At 43.9% G+C, this 13,033-nt stretch overlaps 1 protein-coding gene across 1 annotated transcript; it reads left to right on the top strand.

Moving 5' to 3' along the window:
* Positions 1–8,810: 8,810 nt before the first annotated feature.
* tor4ab (torsin family 4, member Ab) lies at positions 8,811–13,033 on the top strand. Its single transcript, XM_036527772.1, has 2 exons — positions 8,811–8,918; positions 10,832–13,033. Exon 2 carries the CDS (start codon positions 10,832–10,834, stop codon positions 12,071–12,073), a length of 1,242 nt encoding a protein of 413 aa, XP_036383665.1. The 5' UTR covers positions 8,811–8,918; the 3' UTR covers positions 12,074–13,033.

Below are 13,033 nucleotides of genomic sequence, written 5' to 3'. Positions count from 1 at the left end.
ACCGTGCACATCTCCAGCACGCCCCATTGTGGCCTGGAGACATGCACACAGCTGTGCAGCTCCCCAGGACCAAAGGAGACAGTGGTGTACTGGCGCTCAGTGCATTCCATATATGCCCCGACATATAGCGTGTCAACTGTCTGCCAGCTGTGGCAGTATAAAATCAAACAAATCTTGGGAGTCTCTTATTATCCCTTAAGCAAAGTGTGGCATGATACATCATGTTCTCCATGCACTCTTATAACTATAGCCACACCTGTGCCCCTCCATTTTTCTCCAGAGAGACAAGATTCCATTAAAAGCATAGCACTGTATAATACCCTACTAAACCTAAAAAAGTATGAAATGATTGAGCAGAGGAAAGTAAAATTATGGCAGCTAGATGAACATCCTTGGCAATGGATATTTAAACTCATGGTGTCCTGAAAACGTAATTACTTTTCAGTAGATAAGAATTTCTATACAATCCAAGCATATAGGTTGCTATTTATGTGGGTATAGCGGTACTCATATTTGGATTGGAATCCAATGAAAAGATAACACCTGGCCACAGGCTGAGGCTGTTGACCCCCCATTTGAGCAACATAAACAGGGAAAAAGGCGGAAATGTGGTGGGGGAGGGATGCTGTGACAGCTGACATGAAAAGTAAGTGGTAAGTGGGATCTTTACATTTGTAGATGGCACTGGTTTGCTAATTTGTGAATTTGGAACCTCTAAAGTCGATGAACCCCTCAAAACCATGGCCCTTCAGGAGGAGTGATGGACACCACTGGTTTAGGCTCTCAGAGGTTGCGTGAGGAGGTGAACCCATCTCATCTCTCTCTCTCATAGAGTCCTTCTCATGCTGCCTTTGCTCTGTCATAATGGTGGTCCTGATAGACTCCAATGGTTCCTGTGTAGCTTTAACAGAATCTCCCCTCTCTTTTTTCAGTAGAGGTGTTTTGTTTGAGTCCTAGAGAAACCCAGGTCCGTTTGTCACCAGGTTTCTGGGTATTTCACTGACTCACGCCTCCACATGTCCACAAAACTTGCATGTTGGATGCCATCCAGACAGAGGCCCACTACACTTGAAATGGTTTACGGAAGCTTTCCGGCCACAAACACCACAAACCGCCATTCACTAACAAGGTCGCAGATGCCCTTTTCCCAGGTGCTGTGTGTTTGTGTACTGAAGCACGCACGTGTGGGTGGATGAGTGTTTGCAAGTGGGTGAGTGCATGGAGGTAGGTGAATATGAGTCGCTAAAATGTCACCCATGTTTGTGAATGGTGGCTTTGTTGACCCTGAGCGCAGTGATCTGTGAGTGGTATCAAATGTGACGGTGATTAAGCAGGGGTTTGTTTTCACGCTGTCATGGTTGCTAGGGTGTGGTCCTCAGAGCAAACACATACACATACTCCAGTATACGCATATCTGCATGTACACGTGCAGCCTTGGTCGTACGTTTCGGCATGTGTGGGTGGGTGAGGGAGGGGCTGTCTCAAAGAGGCCAGGTCAGGGGTCGGGGGGGGTTTAGGGTGAAGGCAGGGGAGGGATGTAGGCTGGGATGATTGGAGAGGGGGTGGGATGATGTGTAATACGGATGAGATGTTGGTGACAGGGCTTGATCTGTCATAGTAGTCCAACAATGCACAAATAAGGCAACAGTTCACTCTAAGCGTACCAAGAATACGTTGACTGACTGACTATTAAAAAGAAAGCAATACATGCTTCAGTGTGCCATTTTTTACTGTACCCTGTCTGTCTGTATTTGTGAAATGTAAAATGAAATTACAGTTTTTGCTGTATGATGACCATCCTTCACACAGCAGGTCACATACAGAACACTCAAAAACACACAGGACAAATGAATACAAATGCACATATTGACATAAACTTAATTTAATTAATGTTTACAAAATCCAGAAATTTAAGATGATGATGAATAATGGTGGTGACAGGCTTAGTCAAAAAGTGGTTGCTTTTCACTTTAGACTGCATGGACAAAAAGAGCAGTCAATAAAAGTACACTAATACTTTAGCAGCACAAAGTGCACACTGTAGCAGTGCAGGGGTTATCGTGCTTCTGATGAAGACATGAAGTCTGTAATAATGAAACACGTTGCAACATGCAGACCGGAGATGCAGATATTAGTTGATGTGAGCACTGATAACACTCTCTGCACTGCTTTGCAAAATACGAGCTGTCCCATCTCCTTTCTTTTTGAATGTTGCAATTTTTCATCTTTGGCAGCCCAACCTCCTCCCCCCTATATTTTGCTGTCGGTAACAGCAACAATGTCCAATTCTTTAGCCTGCTGAGCAGCACAAACTTACCACACAGCAGGGGCAATTCTAGGATCAGACTTTTAGGGGGGCTCAGACCCTAATGAGAATGTGACATGCATATAGTGCCTTGCAAAAGTGTTCAACTCCCCTGCTAAATTGCTCATTTCACTGGATAACATTTAATCCATTAATATTTTTCTATATATGGTATTTTAATTTACAACAAATCATACTTAGTAACTAACTAGTAAGTAACATTTTACACCACAAAATATCAATTTATAACATTATTGTAATTGAATATTGGGTTGCTGTGGGCAATGCAGTGAGGTAATTTGACAATTTAACGTCATTTTGACCTTACTCTCTTACCTGAACCTGGCTGTTTTCTCTTAAACAAAAAATCTTATATCCATCTATGGAAAAACAGACATATCCAATGAGTCAGGGTTTGTTCCAATGCTTCAATTCATTGTCCACAAATGTACTGTAAATATACCATAAAGCCCGATTCTGTCAGCATAAGAAACATTGTGACTACTTTAACCAAAATAATAAAGTGCATCAGCTCCTTAGCTCCTTAGCTCCTTGGCTGGCAACTGTGCAAGCAGACTAGCTCAGAAAGCTAATATCAGCCAATAATCTCTAGCGAACTACCTCAGCTAACGTTCTTTGACACTATTCACACCATGGAACTATAACCAGACACTTTCTAAGTAAGGAATAAACCACGAATGACAGTGCAATTCTATGGAAATAAACCACGACAGGGTGGTATGATGTGGCCCCGTGGTGAAGCCTTCACCGCTGTCAGAAAATAATAGTAATAATAATAATTTTGTTTCCACAGTATTGGAGTGTGTATGCATGTGTGTGTGTGTGTGTGTGTGTGTGTGTATGCGCCTGTTTCTTTGCGTAGGACTTACATAAGGGTGTGTAAGTAGGACCAGCTTCAGCTGCATATTTATGCACATGGCTGCAGCCACCATGTTGGAAAAACAGAAGTCCTGAATGACGTCAGCACAGCCCACTAGGAGACCTGCGGAAAATATTATTTATTGTATAGTAAGTGAAGTGTCCGATGACGTTTGGTGCGGTAAGGAGGTCCATCCCCCCACACAGGATGCGGATCTTGTGAACGGAGAGAGTGATTACACAGACATTCGCACGCACGTTCTTGTGGGTAAACAGTGATCTGGAAAAAACTCTCATCTGAGCGCTTGCTGCGTGCTCCGGGGAACGAGGTCTAGTGTCCGGGGGGAAGCTCAGACGGTCAGACAGGAGAATAAGGTCCTGTCAGGCACAGAGGATGAACACAAAACACTGAGGGCTTTGTCGTCTTTCTGCCCGGGTACTGGGAAGTTTTTGGGGAGAGCTTCCAGTAAATGGGAAGGAACGTGTCTGACCTCTTGTCACTCCCCCTCCATCTGGCAGAGCTGCTCGGCTTTCGGAAGTTGCTATTGAAGCAAAACAACACTGAACCATACCAATTCCACTACAAAGACTCTATTTGCAGGCCTGTGTTATTGTTTGATAGAGACAGGGTACTGACATACAATAGTCAAGCTATCATGCTGTATATTACAACTGATCTAGCTGACAAATTCAGTTTCGTATACTCATGAAAATGTTGTTCTATATTGTGCAATTTTGAGGGGCTGCACCTCGGAGAAGGTGTGTCAGTTCAAATACGTAATACATGACTTATAAGATATGACGTGTATTTGTATGCAAACAAGTTTTTTTTACCATAGCACAAGCTGCACATATACATTATTTGAAAAATATCAGCTTTTGCAACAGAAACTATGTACCAAAATAAAGGGGTACAAGCCTGAGCAAAAGTGGAAGAGACATTCAAAGCAAAAAAAAATGCTCTCCAGAAATACTGGAGCCAAGAGTGATACAACCGGAGCTGGCACCAACCTTTGTTTGGTTTGTTTTTGCTAATGTAGGACGTGGGACAAAACGCCCAGAGGACAACGGATTTCACTGAATTCAGTGATGCAGTATCTCTCACCCTGAAACTCCCTTAAGGTCCACAGACAGAACTGCACCTCCCTCTCTATCACTATATATGCAGTATATGTAAGATAAGGCAATACCTCAGGATTTGGGTTGGGTAGAAACCAGTCAAAAATAATTGATTGTGAGTAATTGTAGCCCCACACGAAAGAAAGGAAAATCTGACATTTAAAGTAAAGTCTATGGACTCCATACCCAGACATCAGCCTGTCGTTACCTCCTTCCCGTTGGTACAAAGTGAGCAATACTTTCAGGACATGACTAAACAGCCACCTAATGGGAGCCCTTTCCCCCCCCCCATCAACCACAAAGCCAGGACTATCATCCAACCATCTTTATTTGTCCCTCTGAGGAAAAAAAAAAACATCAGAGGAGTAGGATCACTCAGAAAGGTTAGACAAAACAAACGGGCTGTGTACATCAAAAAGGCATTGAGCTCAGTCTGATTATATATAAAAGTGTGAGAAAGTTAAGTTCAGCTGAAGTTGGCCTGGACCAATTGTTACATGCATCACAAGTTTGTGTAAAGCTTTCTGTTTCAGTTCTGCACACACCAATTTTATTCACACTTTCACTTGTTTGCATCTGTTACACATTTCAATGCTTGTCTGATTTTATCTATATAACACATTCTGTAATACAAAAATGCAGTGGTTTAGGAAGGAAACCCTCTTCCGTTCAAAAGAAATTACTTGCAGAACACACAAAGTATAAAACAGTGCAAGGCGAGGAAGAACTCATTGTACGTACACAGCACAAAGGGCCGGCAACCTTCCCTTTCAAGAGATTCTATTTCACAGCTGCCAAGGAATGTCAAACACTGTCCTCCCCCATACTCTGCCCCAGACCGGCCTGGGCCAGTCTGGAGTCATCATCACCAGACAACAACAATCGCTTGATCCAGTCAGTGATGGAATACCAGACAATATGAGATCTATCTGGTTCAAATAAGCTGTACTTAGAAGGTCCATGCTGTCAAAGGCCAAAGTCTGTCCCCAAAACTTTTTAATTGTTTAATTGTCATTTGAGTTTGTTTCTGAGGATCCTCTGTCTTCCATTTTACATCCTGTTAATTAACAAACCTGTATCCATTCAATTTCACTGCAAACAGTCTCTTGTCATTGTTTTGTCATTGTTTTATAATTACCTTGAACCAGCTCATTGGATACTCGGCCACACCTGCCTTATTAAAGGCATATTAAGTACAGGTGTGTGACTGGAGAGCAGGAGGCTCACTTTTTCCAGTTGACTGTGTGCTCAGGCTGGTTGCTTTTGTTTGTTGGTTTTTAAGATGTTTTTTTTTTTGGGAACATCTGCTCTTTCTGCTCATTTTTGTGAGAACTGTCAGCCAGGTTCTCCACAGTGTAACACTGCCACTATGTTGCTGCAGTGCGGAAACACCTCGGCAGCACAGTGCTGGCTGGTATCCCATCTGATTGCCAGGACGTGGGAGGCGAGAGGGAAATATCCAGCTGCGCTGCCCTCCCCTGTGGGTGTCTCTGCTTACCTGCTTCCCTGGTGTTCCCACCTCACAGCCTACTGGGAACCTCCCTTCTGTGCTTTCTTTAGCGGTTTCCTGGAAGACTGGCTGAAAGTCCTGCAGGGGAATTATAGAGGAAAATATTCAGTAAGGAACCTCCAAAAATTCTCAGAAAAAGTAATGAATCCTTATCCAGCAGCTTCTTTCAGGCACCTGTGCACCTCATATAAATTTCTGGTAGTACTGTGGTGAAATGTATGAAACTTGCAATAATATTTTAGATTTCAGACATTATTTCAGTCGCACATTACTTTTTCAGATTAAAGCCAAGGAAGCCAAGGAAGGAATAATAATAATACATATATTTTTCCAAACTCTGAAATGCCAAGAATTACTTTAATTGGTAGTTCTTTGATAATCATAGGTAATGACAGTACTAAATACTAAAATTAGAAAACTCAAATGATATGATCTGACATGACTCTTTGCTTCTTTTTTCCAGCTAATTCAAAACCTACATGTATTTGCTTGTGACACTATATTTACTAGTATGTGCTTCCTCATCCACCTAAGGGGCTCAGATGCTGAATCACAGGCCTACTCTGGCTGCTTAAAGGGCAACTGGTGCCTGTTTCTTGAAAATAAAAGCTGTCATGCGATTGTTCTTTAGCATATATCTAATTTCATTTGCCCCAGATTCTTGGTTTTGACATAGCTTTCTTTCTTACAGCATAGCACTGTTTCTGCATATAGTTTTGCAAGGGGTAACCTGACATAGCTTGTGATGAAATAAGCCAAAGGAGCTTGTTTTTCTAGCAGAATTTAAAAAAGTGGAAAGCAGACTGACGATTTCAGAAGAGTGCAGTAAAAATAAGTCATTGTCGTGAGCTGCTGGTCTTTTGGATTCACAGCCTTGCTATGCTTATTTTATATAGGGAAGGAATACAGATGACCTTCTCCATTGGTGTGAATACCTTCATCCATAAATGTTGTATTACACCAAAAACAGACTTGTGCACAAATGAATAATTTATCCCCACCACAAAAATAACTTCTAATTAAGTGATGATTTGTGTATTTCTGTAATTACTGAAATGATTGGATAAGCTGTTAACAGGTTGTTTTATATGCTACCAAAATTTCAAAAAAATCTGCTAGCCCAGAACAAGTTTTGTTTGCCAATAACAACTAAGCAGTTAAGACTCCGTTCACAGGTTGAGACACAAACTCCGCCACATTGTCTTTGTATGAATTGCATTAAAAATGCAGTAGTCCCTTCGGCCTTGGAACGTTACAGTTCATAGTAGTAGGTGTAACCAGAGAAAACAGCAGTCCTGGGTGCCCAAACTACTGATTTCTAATCCCTCATGCAATAAGAAAGTGTACCACAGCACAGCATCTCAGCGAATCCAGCCAGAGATAGGGAGAGCTGCCTGACCCAAATGTGTGAAACACAATAGGGCAGCCTTCTGGCAAGCTTTCATCAAACTATGACTTGTCGGGCCCCTGTGAGCGAGATGTGCCTGTCTTCTGTGCACCGTTGGGTTATTTTGTAAGAACTGGATTATTATGTTCTGTGGCCCCCTCAGAATGCCTGCGCCAGAGAGCAGAGGAAGTGAGATGAACCTAATTTACATCTGGTGCCTCCAAAAGGGGGAAAAATTATAAACGAGGAAATAGACTTGTGTATAAAATGGACGTGTTATCTGCACAACACAGTTCGGGGAAGTACAAAGTGACTTAGCCATCTGGCTTAATATGGTTAAAAATTCATTGTGCCAAGGCAAATATTCAAATATGATTCAGCAGCCACACAACAGCCACTGCTCTAGCAGTCCAAGCCTCATATGTAAATATGTGTTTTTGCCTTCACAGAATGCAGGCTAATTTGTTTAATTTATTCATGGTAGATGTGGACATTGGTACCCCCCCCCCCCCCCCCCCCGCCTCACCTCAAGCTCCTCCTCTGCTGCCTTATCGCACACACAAAATGAACTTCCCCCTCACCCCCTTGTGACAAAAACTTTCCATTTCAAGGCATGTGTCAGCACTGTCACTCAAGATAGAATGGGCTTGGGAGTGGTAAAACAGAAATGCTTAAAGTAATGTTATCTGCTGATATTTGAGGAAGTTGATATGGGCTAGCGTTTGTTCTCCCTGCTGGTGTTCTGTTCTAAAGAGGTCACTTCATGGCAATCCAGAGTATTGTAGCTCTCTTCTGTTGCCAGAGCAGAAATAGAACCTAGGGGATAGTCAAATAATATGTGCAGCACCAGTCAAAAGTTTGGAAACACCTGATTAAGATAATGGGGAACAAGCATTTAACGACATTTAGATTTAAATACTTATGCTTAAGCTCTTGAAATTGAAAATGTTCTATAGACAAATATAAACAGTGAAGTTGATGCCTATGTATGAATTTCTTTTTCTCCAAAAAACAATTATAGTTTATAGTTTTGATGTCTTTGCTATTATTCTAAAATGTGGAAAATAATAAAAATAAAAAGTGTCCAAAATTTTGACTGGTACGGTAGTGTTCTCCAAATGTTGTTGCAATGTTGTGTGTGATGCTACAACATCTAAGTACAAATGTAAAATGTTATGTGTTAGGTTTTTAGAAGTTTTTGCAGCCACATACAACACACGCAGACCTGAATAAAATTCTGTCACCCTTTTTAGAAGAACATAGAGATTTTTTTCTCTCAAGGCAGCTATGAAAACAAGTAAAGCTTTCACTTTAGAGTAACACTGACATTTCCTTGTTGATGTGGCCTATAAATAAAAGACCAAGATGACAGTGCAATTTGATATCTTGATGTGTTATGTACAAAGAGACAAAATCTAAGGAGTGACGCAAGCGGAATACAAGAAAGCAAGAATGAGAGAGACAGAGGCAAAGAATAGAGAGCGATAGAAAGAGATAGAGAGAGGAGGAGCTCTATAGAGAAGCAGAGAGGGTGTGTGTGCGTGTGTTTTTTTTTTTTTTGTTTGGGGGGGGGGTTGGGGTTGGAGTTGAACTGGCGGTTGTGACAAGCTGTCGCAGGACATTGCCTCCGTGTCACCACCGACCTAGTAGCCCATGGGCCAAGCTCAGCGGGAGTTAAGCGTGGAAGCAAACTAGTACCTGTCTCGGTTGTTGCCAAGGTAAGGGAAGATTTTTGCTCTCTCTCTTCCTCTCACTACCTCTCGCCACTGTCTCTTCGCAGTCGCACGGACGAGGCTTCGCAGCTGTGACAGTGAGATCGTGCGCAGCTTCACCCTCTTATCTTGGCCACTCTGCAGATACTGTCAGACATGAGCAGATAGCGCATTTCTGCCTGTCGCTTACCAGCAACAAGGGTTGAATCCTCGCCAGCAGTGGTCCACCTGACAAACAAAAAATGTACAGTTGCAACACAAATGCTGAGGGGTGATCTTTCCATAATCAGTTCATGTCCTGCATTTCTTTGACAGAAGGATGCACCTCCAATGCTAAATTTTTTTTATAAATCTTTTTGCTTCGGGGGGGGGGCTCATGCTTTAGGCTGCAGATTGCCCACATCCTGTGTGGTCTGCATGGGCTCTCTCCCTGAATGTGTTTCCTGTAACCATTCCATGCATCTTCCCCTACCTTTCAAACAGGCACATGCACACACGCATGGGTAAAGTATGCCCTGCATGGTGTGACTCAGTCTCAAACTCAAACTCAAAAGCAAACTGTAATTCATACAGCCTCTGTCCCACCCTCTCTTTCATTCCATCTCATTGCCCTCATTGTCTCCTTGCCTCTCTCCATCTCTTCCTCCTCTAATCTCAATTCCTCCCCACTGCTTTCCTCTGGGTAGTTTTTTATTGCCCATCCACCTCTTTCATTTGCACTTGCCTTTGCTGCAGTTCTCTGAGTTAGCTGTAATGCCATGTTTGCATAATACACTGTCTCTTCAGAATGTGGGAACTGTGAGTTGCAAGCTCATTTGCATAGTTGTTTCTGCTGGGAAGCAGAGTTTAGAGAGGGGGAAGGGCTGAACATGTATCCATGGTGTCCACTGGACACATGGATTAAGTGAATTCTGTCAGTTTTATTTGACAAAACATCCCTGACAAGACATATGTTTTTAAACCTGTTGAAGAGAAGGGACCTTTCAATACATATTACAAAATGGTTGACATTCCTCCTCTGTGTATTTGAAGTGAATGTGAAATTTGTGTGAGTACCACTGTGAAGGGAATTGAATTTTTACCTCCACAGCTGAGACAGCTGTATTGCTGTAATTGTGAGGCTGTTCTCTTATTGACTGTCCCTGAGTTTTCAGGGCGTGGACACCATGGGGTTTGCATCATAGGGCTTTGTGGGGTCACAGAATGGCTACACTCAGGTGAAGGTCACACAGGGGTCACAACAGGGTCACAGACAAATCACAGGACAACTAATGGTGGGGTCCCAGTGGGGTTTAATTCAAAATGAGGTCATAGACAGATAATTGGGGTCACATTACTTTTACAGTGGATTTTAAGTCATAGAAGAGCCATGGGGTCACAGAGGAGTCAGACCAAGGGATTCATACCATAATGGTGATGTCAATTTAACAGTGCTGTTCAAGATAGGGAATTAAAAGCACATGTTTTGCCTGAGGAGGCTTCCAGGAGGCTGAAATAGCGCTGAACACACACACACACACACACTTCCAGTTAGCTGCCAAACCAAATGTTAATGAGCTCTAATTATTCACTTATTCACAGTGGTTAAAGGGTTGGATTCAGTGGGAACATCCCAAGCTAAATGAAGTGGGAGTTTGTCACGCAATCTACTTCTTGCTCTCTCATGATTGATTAACACAGCAAAATTAAAGAAAGGCCTGTACCAAAGACTTACATAATAAATGTGCTGTACTTAATTCCAACTTTTCTCTTTGTTGACACCCATTGAAAGCATTCTTACAGAATGCCTGCAATGGCCACCTTTAAATGACCTTGGCAGACATTGCTCTTCATGCTAATGGAGATAATGTGTTGTGTGCAACTCATCACATTGCTCATCTGATTCACCCAACCATTTATCTCTCCTTCTTGTTCTTCAGATGGAAGACAAAGATACTTCAGACAGTCCCACAGACAGCCAGCCTGAGGAGGAGGAACAGACAGCTCTCCCCTCTCCTGGCGCCTCTCCATTCTCGGCCAAGCTGAGAGCCATGATGCGCATCCGGAACAAGTACCAGGCCATGAAGATGCGTCGCTTGGAGATGGGCAGTGCACTATCTGTGGCGGGGAGACCTTCCCTGCGATCAACCAGCCCTGAGATCTTCACCTTTGATGGGGTAGTGGGCAACAAAAATGCACCGCCCAACAAGAAAAAGAAGAAGAGGAGGTCACGGGTGCTGTTCCCCAATGACAGCCGCAAGTTCCTCCCCACCGCAGAGCGCAGCCGGGCTAAGCCTTGTCTGATGCTGCTCAGCATCATCGTTTTCCTCCAGGTCTACAACGCCATTGAGAATCTCGATGACCACGTGGTGAAGTATGACCTGGAGGGGCTGGAGAAGACACTGAGGCGGGAGGTCTTTGGCCAACAGGAGGCCACTGGCGAGCTCCTGTCACACTTGAATGACTACCTGTCCACCTATGTCCACAACAAGCCTCTGGCGGTGTCACTGCACGGGCCAACCGGAGTGGGAAAGAGCCACCTGGGCCGGATCCTGGCCCGCCACTTCCACTCAGTGGTGGGCCAGCAGCTGGTCATGCAGTACTACGCAATGCACCACTGCCCCCTGGAGGAGAACGCCGCGAGCTGTGCCCGTGACCTGGTCCTCCAGGTGACCGAGGTGGTCAGCCGGGCAGAGATGGAGGAGAAGATTCCAGTCTTCATACTTGACGAAGTGGAGTTCATGCACGGCCAGCTGCTGGATGCTCTGCACAGCTTGCTCCAGCCCAACCAGACCAATGAGTACCTGAATGCCATCTACGTGCTCATCAGCAGCCTGGGGGAGAGCGAGATCACCAAGTATGTGCTGCAGAACTCCTCCAGCGAGGTCCCACTGGGCCGTGGGGGGGTGAGGCAGCTCGGGCAGGAACTTGGCCCCCTGCTGCGCCTTTTCCTGGAAGAGCAGCACTCGCTGTGGGCAGAGGTGGACTTTGTGCCCCTCACCCTGCTGGAGAAAAGTCACGTGATGGACTGCTTCCTGGATGAGATGACCCGGGAGGGCTTCTACCCTGATCGTCTCCACGTCGAGCAACTGGCTGGGGAGCTCTCCTACTATTCTGCCGGGGGGCGCCAATTTTCGCGCAACGGCTGTAAACAAGTGGTGGCTAAGGTGAATCTTCTGTGAAGACCTCAGGAGGAAATGTGAGTGGATGTGTGTATGTATAGAAAGAGTGTGAGGAACATACACTTGCTTTCCTTTCAGTAGCCTGAGAGACTGTGGGGAACTGATGTGGTGTGTGTGCCTTGGGCGGGTCATCACACCTCCAATAGATGGAGGTCCTCAAGTGGAGGAACAGTGAAAGAGCTCACTTAGTCATAGTCATCAGAATATGATGCAAAACAAATGGGGGTGGGGGTGGCTATGATTCTGTTTACTGGAAAAGGCATGCAAAATGCCGGTCAATGTGTCTTATTGTTTAATGTCTTCTTAACTTTTTTTGCTGCACCTCACAGAGCTGTATTACTATGAGCAATTCCATTAACAGGCAAATCATGGCTGGTTTTCTTCAGTGTTTACAGGGCCTACATTACTGCAAATACTTAACTGGTTCCCAGGGGCTGTTGTGGTGTTGCCATGAACTGTGTTTGCTATTAATTGCTACAATGTGCTCATTTTGATTGACAGCATTGGCCATGGGTTCATCTGTACAGCTGTTGTGTCTGAATACCTTAGATAATGATGTTTTGTGAACTTTGGGTGCAACCCGCTACCAAACACCTCCAGCCTTCAGAGGCCCTGGATCCAAAATGTATAATAGACCAGGCGTCCCTGTCTGCTTGCTCTAAAAAACATTTCTTTTGAATAGCAGACTGCCTAAAGACAAACCTTATCAGTCTTAGCATGTCACGCAAATCCAACTACCAGACTAATGACTGCAAACTGCATGAACATGTTGGGTGGATACATTTGTCTTTTAATTAAGGAAGAAAAAGAGGTCGCCAAGAATAAAAGCTTCAGATGAAAACTTGAAAACTTTGTCATCCATCACAACCTCACAGGAAAAATCAACACTGAACTGAAATAGAGATTCATATGCTGTAATGTAGTGGGTGAAATCTGTGAACAAATGATCTTCCAGTCTGC

The sequence above is a fragment of the Megalops cyprinoides genome, chromosome 4, assembly GCF_013368585.1.
Source record: "Megalops cyprinoides isolate fMegCyp1 chromosome 4, fMegCyp1.pri, whole genome shotgun sequence".
In the NCBI taxonomy this organism is placed as follows: Eukaryota; Metazoa; Chordata; class Actinopteri; order Elopiformes; family Megalopidae; genus Megalops; species Megalops cyprinoides.
The sequence above is the reverse complement of the archived record's forward strand: the minus strand, read 5'-3'. Positions and strand labels throughout refer to the sequence as shown.

Bases quoted from the DNA above. Each gene is read 5' to 3' on its own strand.
- tor4ab (XM_036527772.1), top strand. From the start codon at position 10,832: ATGGAAGACAAAGATACTTCAGACAGTCCCACAGACAGCCAGCCTGAG.